The 18,305-nt window shown below is 39.8% G+C and overlaps 1 protein-coding gene across 1 annotated transcript in view; it reads left to right on the top strand.

The window, feature by feature from the left end:
- The window catches only part of LOC132149142 (synaptotagmin-17-like), a 42,717-nt gene that overhangs the window by 23,307 nt on the left and 1,105 nt on the right, over positions 1-18,305 (top strand). The window contains exons 3-7 of the mRNA XM_059558111.1: positions 1,040-1,188; positions 3,282-3,421; positions 3,520-4,136; positions 4,569-4,689; positions 5,107-5,262. Coding sequence (XP_059414094.1) covers positions 1,040-1,188; positions 3,282-3,421; positions 3,520-4,136; positions 4,569-4,689; positions 5,107-5,262 — 1,183 coding nt within the window. The remainder of the gene's footprint in view (positions 1-1,039; positions 1,189-3,281; positions 3,422-3,519; positions 4,137-4,568; positions 4,690-5,106; positions 5,263-18,305) is intronic.

Here is an 18,305-nt window from a genome sequence, read left to right as displayed (position 1 = left end):
TCCAGTTCTTCCTAAAGCCAAAAAGGTAACATTTAAAATTCTAAATGACATTTATCCATCTAATAACTTCCTACAAAAAAGATTTAATTGGGAGAACAATTCATGTAGGTTCTGTGAGAAAGATATTGAAACTGTAGATCATATGTTTTTCCAATGTGAATCTGAACAGACTTTTTGGCTGGAATTTCAAAACTGGCTTCATTCCAAAAATATATTAATACACCCTTTGACTGTGTTCTCGGTTAAGGTTGGAGTATTGTTGAAGGAAAAGATCCTAGACTTTTTGATAAATATCTTAATTCCTTTTTGCAAATACTACATTCATAGATGTACGTTTTTAAAGGTTAAACCTCACTTCAGCGGATGGAAGAATGAACTAAAGATATTTGCAAAGTCTCTTCATTAAATGATGGACAGGAATGCCCAGAAACTCTTGTATGCTTTGAACTTGCTTTTTGCTGTTAGAATAAGACCCTCATCCTTCATTTTCTTACCCTGTTTTATTCTGTTTTATCTTATGGTGTGATTATTGTTTTTTTTTCATATTTTTTCTTTCTATTTGGCTGTATCAAAACTAATAATATGTGTTCAGTTGTTGAAATGTGCCGTTTAGGTTTGTAATTGAACTTGATAACTTAATAATAATAATAATAATAAAAAATAAAAAAACATTGGCCAGACACATTGATCTATACATGACTATATATGGTGTATATATGATTTATAGATCAGTGGACAGACATCAACATTGCTCGCGATATAGAAGAAATCTATAAATCCATAGTGTTTATTAATCCTTTTGTGAGTAATTTCACGCAATCCCTGTGCGTTTTTTTTTTTACACTGCACGTTACAACAGCGTCAGTTCACCATTTTAGCAATGCTGAGATAAAATTACCTGAGTTTAAGTTTGAAGAACTCACGGTGACGCCATCTTGATGTTTTCAAGTGGAGGTGACGTATTTCCGGTTCGAGAGTGGAGCTCCACTCGCCCATGGTCTGCAGCCAGACCCTTCTCCTTTGTGTCCCTTGCTCTCAGGGTCTTCTGTCCAGACTGTCTGACTTCCTGTTGTGTCGCTGGTCATGCCGCTCCTGTTGGCAGTGGTGCTGGGAGTGCAGCTGCTGTCAGCCCTCTGATGAGGAGGTGGAGATTCTGGGGCCTTTTCCAGCTCAGACTCCATCATGGCTGTGAGTACACAGCCATTCAAACCTCATACAAACCACAAATAACCCAGAACAATTCATCATTCATCTATTCTGTCTACTCTCTCATCATAACAGTCAGACTCAGATTGAGACAGATTGAAAACACAGTGTTACTGAACAAATCTCAAGACAATCCCAAATGCACCATCTGTCAGAAGCTTGCTTTTGATTATGGATTGTGTGTTCTGGTTTTGTTTGGAATGGAATACTAGCCTCCTGCTTATTGAATACTTCACAGTATGAACTGCATATCTGCCTGCTGTTTTTTTATTTATTACTATACTATGCCCTACTAAAGTTTTGGGTTGGTAATATTTTAATCCTCTCATGCTCACTAAGGCTTCATTTAATTGATTGAAAATACTGCAATATGTTTTCTTTTGGAAATGTTTTTTGTTTGTTTGTTTGTTTGTTTATGTAACTTATTCCGGTGATGGCAAAGCAGTAGTGTCACGTGATCCATCAGAAATCATTCTAATATACTATTTGGTGCTCAAGAAACATCTCTTATTATTATCGTTGTTGTGCTGCTTATTATTTTTGGAGAAACAATTGGATGCATCCTTGGTGAATAAAAGTATTAATTTCTGATCTGAAACGTTTGAACGGTAGTCTATAAACAATAGTAGATTGTTGTCACATGACTTCATTATATTGCATGTTAAAGTCATATTCATATACTGTATTAGCAGGGATCATTTATTTGAATGCTGTCAATCTTTTTTAAATATTTTTTTAATCACATCACTTAATGATTTTTACCAGGACTAAATAAAGGTGGCCATAGATGCCTATTTTTCCATTTTGTAATATGCATTACTATACGTTATCAGTTTCCTCTTGTGACTCTTGTGAAACGTCACTCACACTTTAAAGAATGGAGTTGATGTGGTCACCAGAGACTACTGACTTATGCTGGTTTGACTGAGATCATGCTGAGTGGGAACTGAATGTTTGTTTAAAACCAAAAAATGGGACCAAATGGCTGGATGACTTGCTAGGCTTTTGATTATGAGTTTCCAGGAACAATGTAATCATAGTGTTCAATTCATAACATATTTGAAACGCAAGGGATGCTTCTTTAACAGAATAGAACATGTTCTTCCAGACTGTGATTGTACAGTCATGACATATACCTCACCCTATAAGTCTGGCCTCGGATTGCTCCTAAGGCCATTTGTCTTAGAATCGCCCGTTGCTATGACAACTATCTCCCTCTGAACTGTAGTCATGGACACAAAGGGTCCTTGATGATCCCCAAGGGATGACTCGGAATCAGGCATGCACAAAGATACCCTGCACAGAATATTTACCTCTGTAGTTGGAAAACTACCAGATTAAAAGAGTATGTTGCAACAAACATTACACAATATTGGGCAATAATGTGATTGCACATTCATTATGAAAAGGATTCAGTCACAGTATCAGATATGGACAACAAATCTGAGTGCTGGATTGTAAGAAGTTTTTCACTGTTGTTTTTCAGTTCATGCCAAATGGTTCTATTTGTTTTTTAGTCTATAGCCTATGATTTTTAGCCGATGATTTATTTGCCTGCTTATAGTTATTATCAGGCCACATTTTTCAAGAAACCCTGCTCCTTGTCATATTTTTAACAGTGTATGAATTAATAACCCAATAGGACTGCCATGCAAAAGTTTATTCCCTTTTCCAAATGTTTTGTAAACTGAAATCTGAGTTCAAGACCATAGTTTTTTAAAGCGTTTGGACTCAACCTGGAGTCTGACTCCATGAGCTGGTGTCAACTAATCATAAAAAAATATGGTCTTGGGCTTGACTTGAGATGGACGAATCAAAGTCTGCTTTATACGAACGTGTTTACTACAGTGCTGTTCAAGTCGTCAAAGAATCCTGAAAAATAGTCAATTGTAATAATATTTCACAATATATTTGTAATGTATTTCTGGTGAAATAAACGCAGCCTTGGTGTGCATAAGAGACTTCCTTTAAAAATAGTAACACCCCAATTGTTGTAAATGTTAACATATGTTGGCATTTTCAACAGGGAATGTGTCAGTACTGCTACTAATACTTAACAAACTCATCTCTTCCAGTGTCAATGAATGCAATGACGAGAGAAGCACAAATTCTCACATCATGGCCGAGAACCATGCTTTACCTGTTCAAACTGACACCACTGTAAAGTGCAAGCTGCCCATCTCAGAAACTTCCCGATCCAGCTTCACCCTAGCAGGCCAGCTCACCAGTCATTCCAGATTTAACTTTCAATTTTTAAAGAATAGAATTAGAATGATCACTTCAATTTCGCTTAATGGCTGTCCCATTTTGCAGGTCTGAATTCACAACGGCCAAGCTCCCCCATGGTGGATGTAAAGCCGATTGAATTCTGGGCCATGGTACCCCGGAAGGAAGTGGTGCAGCCTCTGCGTAAGCCCTCAACTCCACCAGATGACTACTTACGCAAACTGGAGCCTCGTCTGTATTCTCTCGACTCATGCAGCGATGATGTTGACTCTCTGACGGATGAAGAGATCCTGGTGCGGTACCAACTGGGCATGCTGCACTTCAGCACACAGTATGATCTCATCAACGCCCACCTCATCGTGCGAGTCATTGAGGCCCGGGATCTGCCCCCTCCCGTAACATGCGATGGTGCTCGCCAAGACATGGCCCACTCGAACCCCTACGTGAAGATGAGCCTACTGCCCGACCACAAGAACTCCAGGCAGACTGGCGTTAAACGCAAGACACAGAACCCAGTTTTTGAAGAGCGCTTCACTTTTGAGGTCCCCTTCCTGGAGGCCCAGAGACGCACCCTGCTCCTCTCTCTAGTCGACTTCGACAAGTTTTCCCGGCACTGTGTCATCGGGAAAGTGTCTCTTCCTCTTAGTGAGGTTGATCTGGTGAAGGGAGGACATTGGTGGAAGGCCCTGGTGCCCAGCTCTCAGGTAATACCACTTGCCTGAGTCACATTATTATTTTTTCAGTCATTTTAGGTGTGGCACTTGCACAATGACTTAGAAGTTAGGTCACATAAAGCTAAATTAAGTTATTTAGTCAAATGTGAAATCATTGCAGCCATACTTTAGAATGCCTTGCCTTAATTAGTTTTTATTAAATTTAATGATTTCTTTTTCAGGATTCTTTGATGACGAGAAAGTAAAAAATTTAATTGTTTTGTAAATGCACTTATTTGAAATGTAAATCTTTTGAAACATTATAAAGGTTTTTACTATCACCTTTGATCAGTGTAACGTATCATTGCACACAATTCATTATTGCATTACTCTGAAATTACAGCTTTAATTCCTGTCTTTGACACTTAAACACATGCACAACGTGTTAATTTACTGACATTTTCTCAACGTGCTGGTTTTCAGAATGAGGTTGAGCTTGGTGAGCTTCTTCTGTCCTTAAACTACCTGCCCAGTGCTGGCAGGTTAAATGTGGACATCATCCGGGCAAAGCAGTTGCTTCAGACAGACATGTGCCAAGGTTCAGGTAAATGTGTTTCAGTGTGTTTTCCTCATTCCACTCTCTAAAATTTCAGAGAACTTATATCAGATTCAATGACCAAAGAAATATATGCAGAAGAATGCAAAGTCATTGTCTTTGTGATAGAATAACTTGCTTTGTCTCTGAAACAGTTGAAAAGTTAAAAGTTAACCAATAGTCAAATAGATTTTAGTCCAATAGTCTTTGTTTTAGCAAATTCGCTATTGGTCTTGCTCCATTTTGGTATGAAATGCACACTTTCATGTTTTAATCAGTTCCTGATGAATAAAATCAAGTCCTGCCTAGATTTTCCCCTACAGAGTATCCTGTTTCACTGAGAAATATGCTATGTTACAAAAACAAATTTGTTTCAGAAAGCAATTGATGTTAACTTTAACCCAGTTGTTTCTTCTCTTTATCCAGATCCTTTCGTTAAGGTGCAGTTGGTGTCAAGTCTTAAGTTGATGAAGACTAAGAAAACATCCTGTATGAGGGGCACCATTGACCCCTGCTACAACGAGTCATTTAGCTTCCGTGTACCTCAAGAGGAACTGTGTGAAGTCAGTCTTGTGTTCACAGGTATTGTTTTGAACATGTACACAGGAATATGTACACATAAAGACATACATACAGAGCTCTACACAATGAAAAATGTGAGCAATGTCTTTATGATGACCTTTCTTATGAAGAATGAGAAAATCTCAGTTTGAATTATTTACTTCTTCATATATATATATATATATATATATATATATATATAGATAGATAGATAGATAGATAGATAGTACAGACCAAAAGTTTGGACACACCTTCTCATTCAAAGAGTTTTCTTTATTTTCATGACTATGAAAATTGTAGAGTCACACTGAAGGCATCAAAACTATGAATTAACACATGTGGAATTATATATGGAATTATATACATAACAAAAAAGTGTGAAACAACTGAAAATATGTCATATTGTAGGTTCTTCAAAGTAGCCACCTTTTGCTTTGATTACTGCTTTGCACACTCTTGGCATTCTCTTGATGAGCTTCAAGAGGTAGTCACCTGAAATGGTCTTCCAACAGTCTTGAAGGAGTTCCCCGAGAAATGCTTAGCACTTGTTGGCCTTGTGTGTGTGTGTGTGTGTGTGTGTGTGTGTGTGTGTGTGTGTGTGTGTGTGTGTGTGTGTGTGTGTGTGTGTGTGTGTGTGTGCAGTTTTACAGTAGGTATAGGAACAAATCACCCCCCCAAATAAAAAAAAAAAATTTTTTTTTGCTTTGCAGCCTAAAATAAAAACAGACACAGTTTTTTTTTTTTTTTCTGACATGTTGGTGTTACATCTTTCACTTGGATGTTATAAGTTGCAGTGAGTAAATACAGCTGAATAAAACAAAAACTGTGTCCGTCTTCATTTCAGGCTGCAAAGCAAATAAAAGTGATTATTTTAAAGAGGGGTGATTCTTCTCTATACCTATTGTATATGCATTATCAGTTAAAATTTTGGGATCAGTAAGATTATTTATTTATTTGTTTTGTTTTTTTTAATTAATACTTTTATTCATCAAGGATGCATTATTGATCAAAAGTCACAGTAAACACAATTATAATGTTACAAAAGATTATTTACTTTTTTTTAATTACAAATAAATGCTGTTCTTTTGAAATTTCTGTTTATCAAAGATTTTTAAAAAAATTATCATGGTTTCCACACAATTATTAAGCAGCACAAATGTTTTCAACATTGATAATAAATAAGAAATGTTTTGAGCAGCAAATCAGCATATTAGATTGATTTCTGAAGAATGATGTGACACTGAAGACTGGAGTAATGATGCTGACAATTAGCTTTCCATCCAGCTTTTCCATCACAGAAATAAATGACATTTTGAAAATATGTGAGCCTGGACCACAACACCAGTCTTAATTTGCTGGGGCATATTTGTAGCAATAGCCAAAAAAACATTGTATGGGTCAAAATGATTGATATTTCTTTTTTGCCAAAAATTATTAGGATATTAAGTAAAGATTATGTTCCATGTTCTATTTTGTCAATTTCCTACTGTAAATATATTAAAACTACATTTTTCGGTTAGTAATATGCATGCCAAGGACTTCATTAGGACAATTTTTTTTACAGGCAATTTTCTCAATATTTTGCTTCTTTTTTTTTTGGTTCCCTCAGGTCCCAGATTTTCAAAAAGTTGTATCTCGGCTAAATATTGTCAGATCCTAATAAACCATACATCAATGGAAATGTTATTTATTCAGATTTCAGATGAAGCATAAATCTCAGTTTTGAAACACTGACCCTTATGACTAGATTTGTGGTCCAGGGTCTCACATATTAAAATATAAAAACATAAAAACAGTTTGTTTGTTTGTAATAATATTTCACAATATGTTTGTACTGTATTTTTGCTCAAATAAATATAGCCTTGATGAGTATAAGAGATTTATCTAAAAAAAAAAAAAAAAAAATCTTATCAACCCCTAAATTTGAAATTGTAATATATGTTTAGTGTGATGATATTTTCAATGACACTGAATTAATCCATTATTCAAATTCACAGCCCTATTTACAACAGTTGAAACGGTCTTGTTGTATACCTAATACAGTAAAGTTGGAAAGCCACATCTCCAGGATTAAACAGTCCCATTTTTAACCAGTTGAAATGTAGCAATTCTTCACAATTAGTGTAATCTATTTTATGACCAAGGGCTTCCATAGGGCACCACATTAATGGTTCATTTAAATTCCGATAGGATTTATTCAATTACAGATGCTGCCAGTCAGAAGCTGACACGGATGGTTGTTCATGCTGAGATTTTATGCACTGGTACACACTGACATTTAACATTTGCAATCCTCACCCAGGTGCAGCCATGCACTGTGATTGCATAGGGCTGATGGTGGCCTGTGCTCATAACCTAACCTTTGAGACAGTACAGAGCAGTAAACACAGCCTGTAGTTTATGCTGGTTTACTCAGCTGTAATCAGTGCTAAGTCAACAATGATATTTACAGGTAGGTATATTTCACGCTAAAGGGTGAGTGCAGCCTGTACCCCATCTAGGCTGGTCAGCATGTGCATCTTCCAGTCATACCATCCAGGGCTGCCTGCCCACCGCTTCTCTCTGATGTTTCAGACTACAAAAGACCTGCAGTCAAACACTGCCTGCAATCCCACCCCTGCTGGGCCTCTGTCTCTCACTCCTGGTCTGTTTGATGAGACTAGATTAGGGACTAGTTCTTTTTCTTTTATTTCTTTACATTTCTTAGTGTCATTTTTCATAAGTATCATTTTAACTGAAAGAAGATCACCTCTGACAGAGCAAGTAATGGGAATTTAATGATAGTGTTATGTCCAAATAATAACCATAAGCAGTAAAGGGAAACAGATCTTCTGGCTCCATTCAACATGAAATCCCATCAGGCAACTATGCACATTGGAAGTGGTCAAAGTTGTGCCCAGTACCCATAATTATAGGTGGAGTGCTTTCACCCATTGGTCTGAGACTTTTGAACTCTTCTACATATTTCATTATAAGTTTACACAGATGTTTTGTTAAAGCACCTAAATAGCATAAATCTATTTGCATGAGTATACTGCATATCATACAAACATTCAATGTTGTAGAATAAGGTAATCAGATTTTAGTTTAGTTACCATTCTAATAACAGAAAATAAATAATAATCATAATAAAGAATATACATCAGTTATTTTAATTATTAGTAATAATATTATTAAAACATTACACAAACATCCAATGGTTTAAAATAATGAAATTATATATTTAGTAAACATTTTTATAATAAAAATGTATTATTAAAATGTATTATTAAGTTTAAAGGGGTCATGAAGTGAAATTTTTTAAATATTTAAACTGTTGTCTGAAGTCCACTTATGCCGTTTGCATGATTTTTACATTAAAAAACACCAAAATCAATAAGTAATAATAATTTTATACCCTGGCTTTGAGGCGGGCTCAAGAAAGGCTCAGTTTTTTTGTGCGTGCTGAATTGAAGACTTGGAAGTAAACACCCACTACTATGATTGAGTAATATTTTGCATAGTAAACTAACTACAAACTAACTTCATAGTTGGAGCCTTTTGTGACTTTGATTAGACATCTACACATAATCAGGACATATCAAGTGATGTCTAACAAAGCAATTGAGACAATTTTTTGTTTTATACACAAAAGTGTGCTGCACCATTCCTGTCGGATCCAATGTAGACAGCACACCATTGCTTTTTAATCTCAGTCTCTGCAAATCCAGTGTCAACCTGTGTCTTGTTTACAAAGGAATTGGCGGTGAAATGACATGAACAAATGCTCAATGCTTTACTAACGTGCACTGTAACTTCATTAAAAATAAATTTCAACCACGCATTCCTAATATTTGAATCAGAAGGAAGGTTATGCAGCGACTGTGTTCTTCCACAAGCAGATTCTTCAATGGCATTCTTATTGCTTGGTTTCTCTGGTTAAGTGCCACTGACGTTATTTCCCTACTATGTCATGTCCGAATCAGTGGGCGAGGCTACAGAATTAGGAGGCGGTGTTTAACCTATCTATTCCATCAAAAGTAGGCACATTCCAGGATCTGGCGTTCGCTGGACCTGGTGTCAATAAGCTTTTATTTCTGTAACAAGGATGTTTTCAGTTCTAAAAACTTACAGGATATTGTTTTAGTATAATGATCACCGATATATCAAAAGGTCAAGTAAAAGTTGATTTCTCAATTCATGACCCCTTTAAACACTAAATTAATATTTTAATTATAATCTCTCAGTCACCATCCGGGACCCAAGTCCTCGGGAGTTACTTTGCATAGGATATGTGCTGTCCCACAAAGCATGAGCTTCTGTGCTTTGAAGGCACTTGGCTTCCCTGGGATCTGGTCCACATATGGGTGGAAACCTTTTTAAATGCATCCAAGGGCTCCAAACACAACTGGCACTATCTGAGTTCTAGTGTTCCAGGAACTGCTGATTTTGAATCCCAGGATCCTATACTTTATGAGATTGTTGTTTTCTTTCTCCACTACATTGTGGTCCATTGGTATTGTGACATCGATGATCAGACACATCTTGTCCTTCTTGTTGTGGACAATGATGTCCTGCCAGTTGGCACTAATGGTGGGTAAACACACCCTTGTCCCGTTCCTTGTTATGTTGCTCCTTATAGTATCTGTGAGCAAGTGTGAAGCAACCGGAAATGATGTGACTGACTGTTTCCACAGTTGCTCCACATATTCTACATCTACTATTGACCTGCATGTTAAGGATCTTACGTTGGTGGTACTTGGTGTTAAGTGCATGATCTGCTTTGTGTTTGTTGTTTAATGCCAGACCTTGGAGCCAAGGTAGACTGGTTTCCTTGTTTACAAATGGCTCATTCAGATATTTCAGATATTTTATTACATTTTCATTCAGATATAAGAACTTGCCATGGAGAGCCTTCTCCATCACACACTCGATATGATCTCGCTCGATATTCTCTCTCAGTGCTCGACCTTCATCCTGTCACGGTTCGGGGTGCTTCATCGGCTTCCCTGTTATCTGTGTCCTGTCATTTTCTGCAGCTCGTGACCTGGGCAATCACCTCACCTCACCCTCACCTATTGCTTCTTCTGACCCATTCTCCCTTATATTCCCTGATGTGTCTGTCCCTTGTTTTCAGTAGATTTTGTGTTGTCATTGTTACTGTGCTGTGTGTTTGTTTCCTCACCTTTTTCCCTGTTGTGCTCAGGATGTCTAGACGAAAAGTCTTTCGTTGGCCGTGTGCCCATCTCGTTTTTCCAAGTCCCGTTGGGCATTGCACCAGAGGTGGTCTCCACAGCCTGTGTCCGCAGGTGACTGTACGAATGGCTCTGGAGTTGTTACACCAGTTTTCGGCTCTTGTGTGCGTCACCACACGTTGGATTATATTTGGATTGTCTGGTATACCTAATAAACTGTTGCACTTATCCTCTGCATTTGAGTTCTCTCTCTTCAAGTTCCTGACAGTATCAACTGACCAATATGGACTCAGCAGAGGAGATCGATGTTCTCTGAATCCTCAGGCAGCAAGGCACGCTGCTGGGTAGACAGCAGGAGGAGATCACCACTTCACATCACGTGTTTTCGGAGCTGTCACTGCAACTGACCCAGCTCACAGAATGGCTTGATCGGCTTCACATTATTCCTCCCGCAACTCCTGTTGTACAACCTCCGTCCGAACCAGAGACCGTTGCTTCCCATCATGCAGAACCTCATCTTAATCCACCTGTTCCTTACTCCGATGAGCCCAACTCATGGCATTCATTTCTATCACAATTTTCACTGACTTTTTCACTCCAGCTCTCCTGTTTTCCCACGGAACGATCTAAGGTGGCATTCACCATCACGCTTTTAATCGGACAAGCGAGAGAATGGGGAACGGCCATGTGGGACAATGAACATCAAAGCTCGTTTAAGGAGTTTTCGGAGGAGCTCCGCAAGGTATTCGATCGCTCTGCGCTTAGGATGGTCGGTGTCGGATTACTCCATAGATTCCACTCCATCCATCCATTACTCCACGCACTCTCGCCACGTCATGCGGATGGAATGCTAAAGCGCAGTGGGATCACTTTCCTCACGGGTTGGCAGACTACATCAAGGACGAGATATATTCTCTCAAACTGCCTCCCAGCCTCGACGGTTTAGTCAACCTCACCATCCGCGTTGACAACCGGATAGCTCTCCGGTCCCGGCATCGGAAGAGTGTGGTCTCTCATGAGCCCTTCTCCTTCTCTGCTGGAGCGGCGGGTGATGCTACTTCTTAGCGTCTCGTCATGCCTGAGGAGGAGCCCATGCAGATCAGGAGAGCCCGGCTGACGATCACCGAGAGGCGCCATCGCCTCACTCACAGTCTGTGTCTTTACTGTGGGGGGCCGGGCATGTGGCGGCCTCGTGTCCAATGAAGGGGCGGCATTTTTCGTCCAAGGAGGGGTGTACGGTGAGCATCACTAATACATTGCTGCCCTCTGTTGGTCGTTCCGTCCTCCAGGCTTCATTAAAATTTAATAAAACTATTCATCAGATGCCAGCTTTAATTGATTCTGGAGCAGAGGGTGATTTTATGGACAATGAGCTGGCTGCTCAATTAGGTGTTCTATCTGTTCCACTGGCCGAGCCCATTTCAGCCAGGACTCTGTGCGGCACCCATCTCACTAGAATTACACAGTCCACCAGGTTTATTACTCTCATTCTCTCGGGTAATCATGCTGAGGAGATTTGTATTCTCCTCATTCATTCTCCCTCCGCTCCATTAGTGTTAGGACACACATGGTTGGTCAAACATAACCCACACATTGACTGGACTCTTAATTCTGTTCTGGCATGGAGCTCTTTTTGTTTATCTCAATGTTTGGGTCCTGCATTTTCTCCTGTTATGTCTCGTTCTGTGTTACAGGAGGAGCTGGTGGGCCTGGCAAATGTACCAGAGGCTTACCATGACATGATAATGGTTTTCAGTAAGTCCTGAGCTTCATCTCTTCCTCCGCACCGCCCGTACGACTGTGCGATAGATGTGTTGACTGGCACTTTTCCACCTAGGGGGTGCCTTTACTCTCTTTCCGGGCCTGAGAGGGAGGCCATGGAGAAGTACATCACTGATTCTCAGGCAGCTGGGATCATCCAGCCCTCTTCCTCTCCGGCTGGGGCGGGGTTCTTCTTTGTGGGGAAGAAGGATGGATCGCTCTGTCCCTGTATATATTATTGGGGCTTGAAAAATATCACGGTCAAGAATCGTTATCTAGGGGTGCACCGATCAAGATCGTTATGCGCATCTCGTCAGTAAAGCCGGTTCTCTAATCAGCGGTAAATTCCATCAGGTGCGTGATTTCACATAGAGCAGCTGTTACTACACAGAGCCATGCGTTAGAGGTGGGAGCGGGGGCAATTTTGTTTCAGAGGTCACCTTAAGATGACAGAGTACATCCCTGTGCATTTTTTTCTCATCGTTTAACCCCCTCGGAACGGAATTACGACATCAGAAATAGGGAGTTACTGGCTGTTAAGTTGGCGCTGGAAGAGTGGCGTCACTGGTTAGAGGGCATGGAGGTCCCTTTTATAGTTTGGACCGATCATAAAAACTTAGAATACATCCGCACCGCTAAACGACTGAATTCCTGACAGGCTCGCTGGGCACTATTCTTCGGTTGGTTCAATTTTAACATCGCCTTCCGTCCGGGGTCCAAGAATGGTAAGCCTGACATACTTTCATTCTGCCCCCCGATCGGGTAGTAGCAATGGTCACCTGGGGGCTGGAGTCCAGAGTCCGCTCAGCTCTGCACAATGCCACTGTTCCCATGGGTTGCCCTGAGAGCCTGTTGTTGTCCATGGCACGGGACGCTCATCAGTTCGTGTCGGCATGTCCTGTTTGTGCTGCGGGTAAGGGCTCCAATCGATCCCCAGCAAGGTTACTCCAGCCGCTGCCTGTCCCGTCGAGACCCTGGTCACACATAGCTATGGACTTCTTCACAGGCCTACCTCTGTCTAGCGGCAACACGGTAGTCCTTACTGTGGTGGACAGGTTCTCGAAGGCCAAACATTTCATACCCCTCCCCAAATTGCCCTCAGCGAGGGAGACAGCGACTATCGTCCTGGATCACGTTTTCCGTATTCATGGCCTTCCAGTGAATGTGGTTTCTGACAGGGGTCCCCAATTTGTGTCTAAGTTTCTGTCGACAGCTGGGGGCGACTGCGAGTCTTTCCTCCGGGTATCACCCGTAGACAAACGGTCAGGCTGAGCGTGCTAACCAGGATCTGGAGAGAATCTTGTAGAGGTAGAGGTTATCAATACCTGGTAGACTGGGGGGCTATGGTCCGGAGCAGAGATGTTGGATTCCGGCACGTAACATTCTGGATCATGCTTTCATTGACCAATTCCATCGGCGTCATTGTGAGTCCTCCGGGGACGTCGGGGGTGGGGTACTGTCATGGTTCAGGGTGCTTCATCTGCTTCTCTGTTGTCTGTGTCCTGTCATTTTCTGCAGCTCGTGACCTGGGCAACTCCTCACCTGTCGCTTGTTTCCATTCTCCCTTATATTCCCTGCTGTGTCTGTCCCTTGTTGTCAGTAGATTTTGTGTTGTCATTGTTACTGTGCTGTGTGTCTGTTTCCTCACCTTTTTCCGCTGTTGTGCTCAGGACGTCTAGACGAGGAGTCTTTCGTTGGCTGTGTGCCCGAGATCCTCTGTCTCGTTTTTCCAAGTCCCGTTGGGCATTGGACCAGAGGTGGTCTCCACATCCTGTGTCCGCAGGTGACTGTACGGACGGCTCTGGAGTTGTTACACCAGTTTTTGGCTCATGTGTGTTTCACCACACGTTTTTACGGATTTTCTGTTGTACCTAATAAACTGTTGCACGTATCCTCTGCGTTTGAGTTCTCTCTCTTCATGTTCCTGACACATCTATGGTTTTAGCGCTCTCTGGGTGATCCTCTTGCCTGGGAAGACCATAGTGTTTGTGGATCTCATTCACCGTCTTCGTCAGGGAGTAATTTGGTTTTGCTGGCTTCGTGCTTCTTCCGGATGTTCACGAGGATGTCACTACCTCGCTCAATGTATTTGCTAAGGCAGACAATGGCGATGTTGTTTGCAGACTCAAGCTCAATAAGCCCGTCGCAACCTCTGAGCCCTCTCATATAGCTTAATCTTGATGTCCTGGGTAAACCCCTTGAGTTTGCTGTAGTACATTCACGCCAATCTGAGTATGCGATTGATCTGCTTATGGACATGCATGCTGGCGACTTCAAACTTGATCTCGCCAAAGATGGTGAGGATACTGCGATGTTGGCAGATCTTCTGCTGAAGACTTCTCTTCCACAGCAGTTCTTTTCTTGCCTTCTTTGGAGTATCCTTCATCTTGCCTGCAATGATTGCAACTGCTGCATACTCAAGTGTGCTGTGCTTGATGATGGCCTATGCAATGTTAACCAGGGCCTAGTTCGCCAGCTTAATGTTCTGATCCAGCTCTTTGCTTCTTTGCTTCATCTCCTTCTGTCCTTGATGGCGACACAGTCTAACTTAAGCAGTTTCACTCAGATCCTGGTTTCCATCACTTGGACTCTTGCATTGAGTTGGGAACAGCTGCCGAAGGGTCAACTCCAGTCATTTCACCCACTTGATGTTGATCCTCAGGGATGCTCTCAACAGTCTTCTGCTGTTGCTGTGACTGTTCTCCAGGAAGCTGTTCCTCCAGGGAACTCCCGCTTGGTTCTTCATCCACATTATTAGCAATCTCTGGCTTTTGCAAACATCCAGGTTTGCATCTCAGCATAATTCAGTAATGTAATGTTTTGAGCTGGAGATTTCCCATTAAATGATGATTTATTAAAGGACCAGTTTTTCGTGCTTTTTTGAAGCTTTGATTGTGTTTACAGTGTGCAATATAACATGTGTTCATGTTTCGTGTGTAAAAAAACACAGTATTTTTCACACAATTCACCTATCTGTATACCGCTGTTTACCCTGTCATAAAAACGGGCTGATGACTTCCTTGTTCTATGAAGTCCCTCCTTCAGAAATACATAGCGAGTTCTGATTGTGCCAGCGGTTCCTGTGTTGTGATTCGACAGCAGCTGAGCGCGCGCTGCCCTCCTGGAAACGCGATTGGACTAGTTTTGAGAAGCAAGTGGGCAGGATTTGTTTTGAAAACTGCTGGAGAAGTACTTATAATCACTGACGAGATGCGCATGAAAATCGCATTTGATTTTTTTGCACAGCACTAACATCTAGTTAGCAAAGCTAAACAGCGTTGCCCTTTGTGTAATAAGTTACAGAAACTGTTAAACGCACCAACTTAAATAATAAAATATACTTACCGGTTTTGATCCATAAACAACGCCTTCTCCAGACAAAGGAGAACTGCTCCATCTTTCAAGAATAATCTTTGTGTGAATCCGGCATTAAACTGATTGAGATTGACGGAGATCGCTGTCCTCAGCAAAATGTGCTGCACATAGTGTTACATGTGGATTATAATTTTCGGGAACCGAGTTAAACATAAATTGTAACCATTAATCTCCAAGTACAGCGTCCCTGGGAAGCCCAAACAAAGGTGATTGGACTCCGAGATGAAAATAACAGCGTTTCGACGACATGGCGACAAACACAAACGCAGCTCTTCCTCTTCTCCGTCGGAGCGCAACAAGACCACGCCCCCTTTTTTGTGTATTGATGTGGGCGGAGGTTAGTTAAAAAACTGTTTTAGTGACGTCATTCCTGCAGGAACTAGAGGGATGTAGTCCAAACGGGTCGTTTTTTGTAGGCGAATTTTGTTAAATAAAATATCTTGGCATTGAACTTTGAGCTTTAGAATTTTACAGATATTATTTATACTCTCACAACAACATTACACACTAACTAAAGTTTAAAACATGGGATCACGAAGAACGGGACCTTTAACAAAGTTTGGGAGAAGGATTAATTATAATTGTGATAATTAACACAAGTAGAGGGCTCTCAAGTTAATCAACACCAGTAGGTATAAATACAGCTGACTTACCTATAACCAATGATGGTTTATCAGCATCGTGAACTCGTGAACTTTACTTTTCTAATATGCTTCCTTTGATACATGAATGCACATTTGGAGAAAGAGATAATAATGCATGATTAGATAACCCTTGATGCCTTTTTTCCTTAGCCTCATATTTCCATTTCTAAATGAGCAGTAATGATGTGTACCTCACAATTGTGGTTTTATCAAATATGAACGAGCCTAGAGCAGTAGAGTTCCCTCAGGACTGTTGAATGTGACATAGCTGGTGAAGTCATCAGCTCAACATAGTGAGTCCAGTGCATGTGTCTCTGCCAAACATGCACCACGCCTGTTCTTTTGCTTTCAACTGATGATGTCAACCATCCAAACAGCTCAGTGTTTGTCTTTAAACTGACATATATTTTGCAAAGCTTGAAGACAAATAAATCAGGTTTAACAAACTCTTTTATTAGAAATATAGGATTCTTTTTGACATGTGGGTCTGATCCCATTATTCCTGTTTGAAGGACTGGTCAGAAATGGTGAAATAATGGTCAAAAATAAAAATTGTCATTTATTAACCCTCATGCTTTTCCAAACACAACTGACTTTGGATACATTTTGGATAACATTCTGATTGCTCATTTCAGTGCAGTTACAGTGAAAAGTGACTGGAGCTTTTAAACTTCAAAAATATATACAATTTTATATATATATATATATATATATATATATATATATATATATATATATATATATATATATATATATATATATATAAACATTTTATTTCAGCTAATTGGAAACATTTTCATTTAGTTTAACTTGGTGTACTTAACTAAAACCAAAAAACTAATGAAAATTATCAAACGCAACAAAATTCCTGGAACTTTATTTAATTCTAAACTTTATCTAACTTTATGGAATCTGACAAATCTGAAAATCTTATTAAAATTATTAATAAAACTTTATTAGTATCTCAATGATTCTAAAATAACACTGGCAAAGGCACATAATAAAAAGTATCATAAATGTGGTTCATTCCGCTTGTGCACTATAATCCAAGTCTTCTAAAGAACTGACTGAAATGTAATTTTATTTTTTTTCCTCATAGAATCTTTCCCTTATCTATTCTGACCAGATCACTGAGTCTTGGACTTGAACTCAGAACTGGATTCATGATTTATTGAGTAATTCACAATGGTTTTATAAACTGAATCAACTGATTCATTAAAGATATTAAACTCACACACTTAGGTTGGAATACAGCACAAGAGTCATTTGAGATATTCTTCAAAATTCACCATATATTCACATTTTTTGTAACTCCAGAACATCTACTGATCAAATATGAAGGTTCTCAAAGTAGATCTCCACTATAAATAGGATTGTCTCCTATAATTTTTATGTGGTTTAACTCACACCTTGAATTCATATAGTGATGAGGAAACGGTGTAGCTGCTCATGTAGGCTGTAATAACAGCTTTAGCTGTAAACTTGAAGGAGTCCTTGGCGTGCAGTATAGGATAAACCACTTCTCAAGAGCTGATGTTGCTTGGTGACGGTGCTTCACCAGCTCTGGACTGAAGCTGGAGTCATGATGCTGTGAGATCCTTGTCTGGAGTGGGGCTGCATAACTGAAGCTAGGCCACATCTGGGCTTTGTGACAGTATTATTTGTGCACTCCACTGCCAGTTAGAGGAAAGAGAGGAGAAACACAGAGAAGAAAAGTCTCCAATCTTGTTTATGATGAAATTAACATTGCCTCTTACTCTGACCCTACTCCATTAACAAAATTGGACTGAGACAGAGAAAAACAAATTGACAGAAAAGATGAGTGACAAGCCAAAGAAATAAGAGGACACATTTGTGTCACTATCAATGTATCATTGATTTACTATAATAGTTTTTGTTAATATTTTGAATTAGATTTAATTTTTATATTTTAGATTTTGATTTTAATTTTAGTTGTGTGTGTTTTAGTCATTTATATTAGTTTTTATATATCTAAAGTATATAGTTTTTTATAGTTTTAATTTTTAGATTTAGCTATTTCAGTCATTTATTTAGTTTATTTACTCCAACTTATACTAAATGGAAGTGAGAAATGTTGCCTTGACAACTA

This window comes from Carassius carassius, chromosome 9 (assembly GCF_963082965.1).
Source record: "Carassius carassius chromosome 9, fCarCar2.1, whole genome shotgun sequence".
NCBI classification, from domain to species: Eukaryota; Metazoa; Chordata; class Actinopteri; order Cypriniformes; family Cyprinidae; genus Carassius; species Carassius carassius.
Note: the sequence above shows the minus strand (reverse complement) of the source record. Positions and strands in the feature narration are given on the sequence as shown.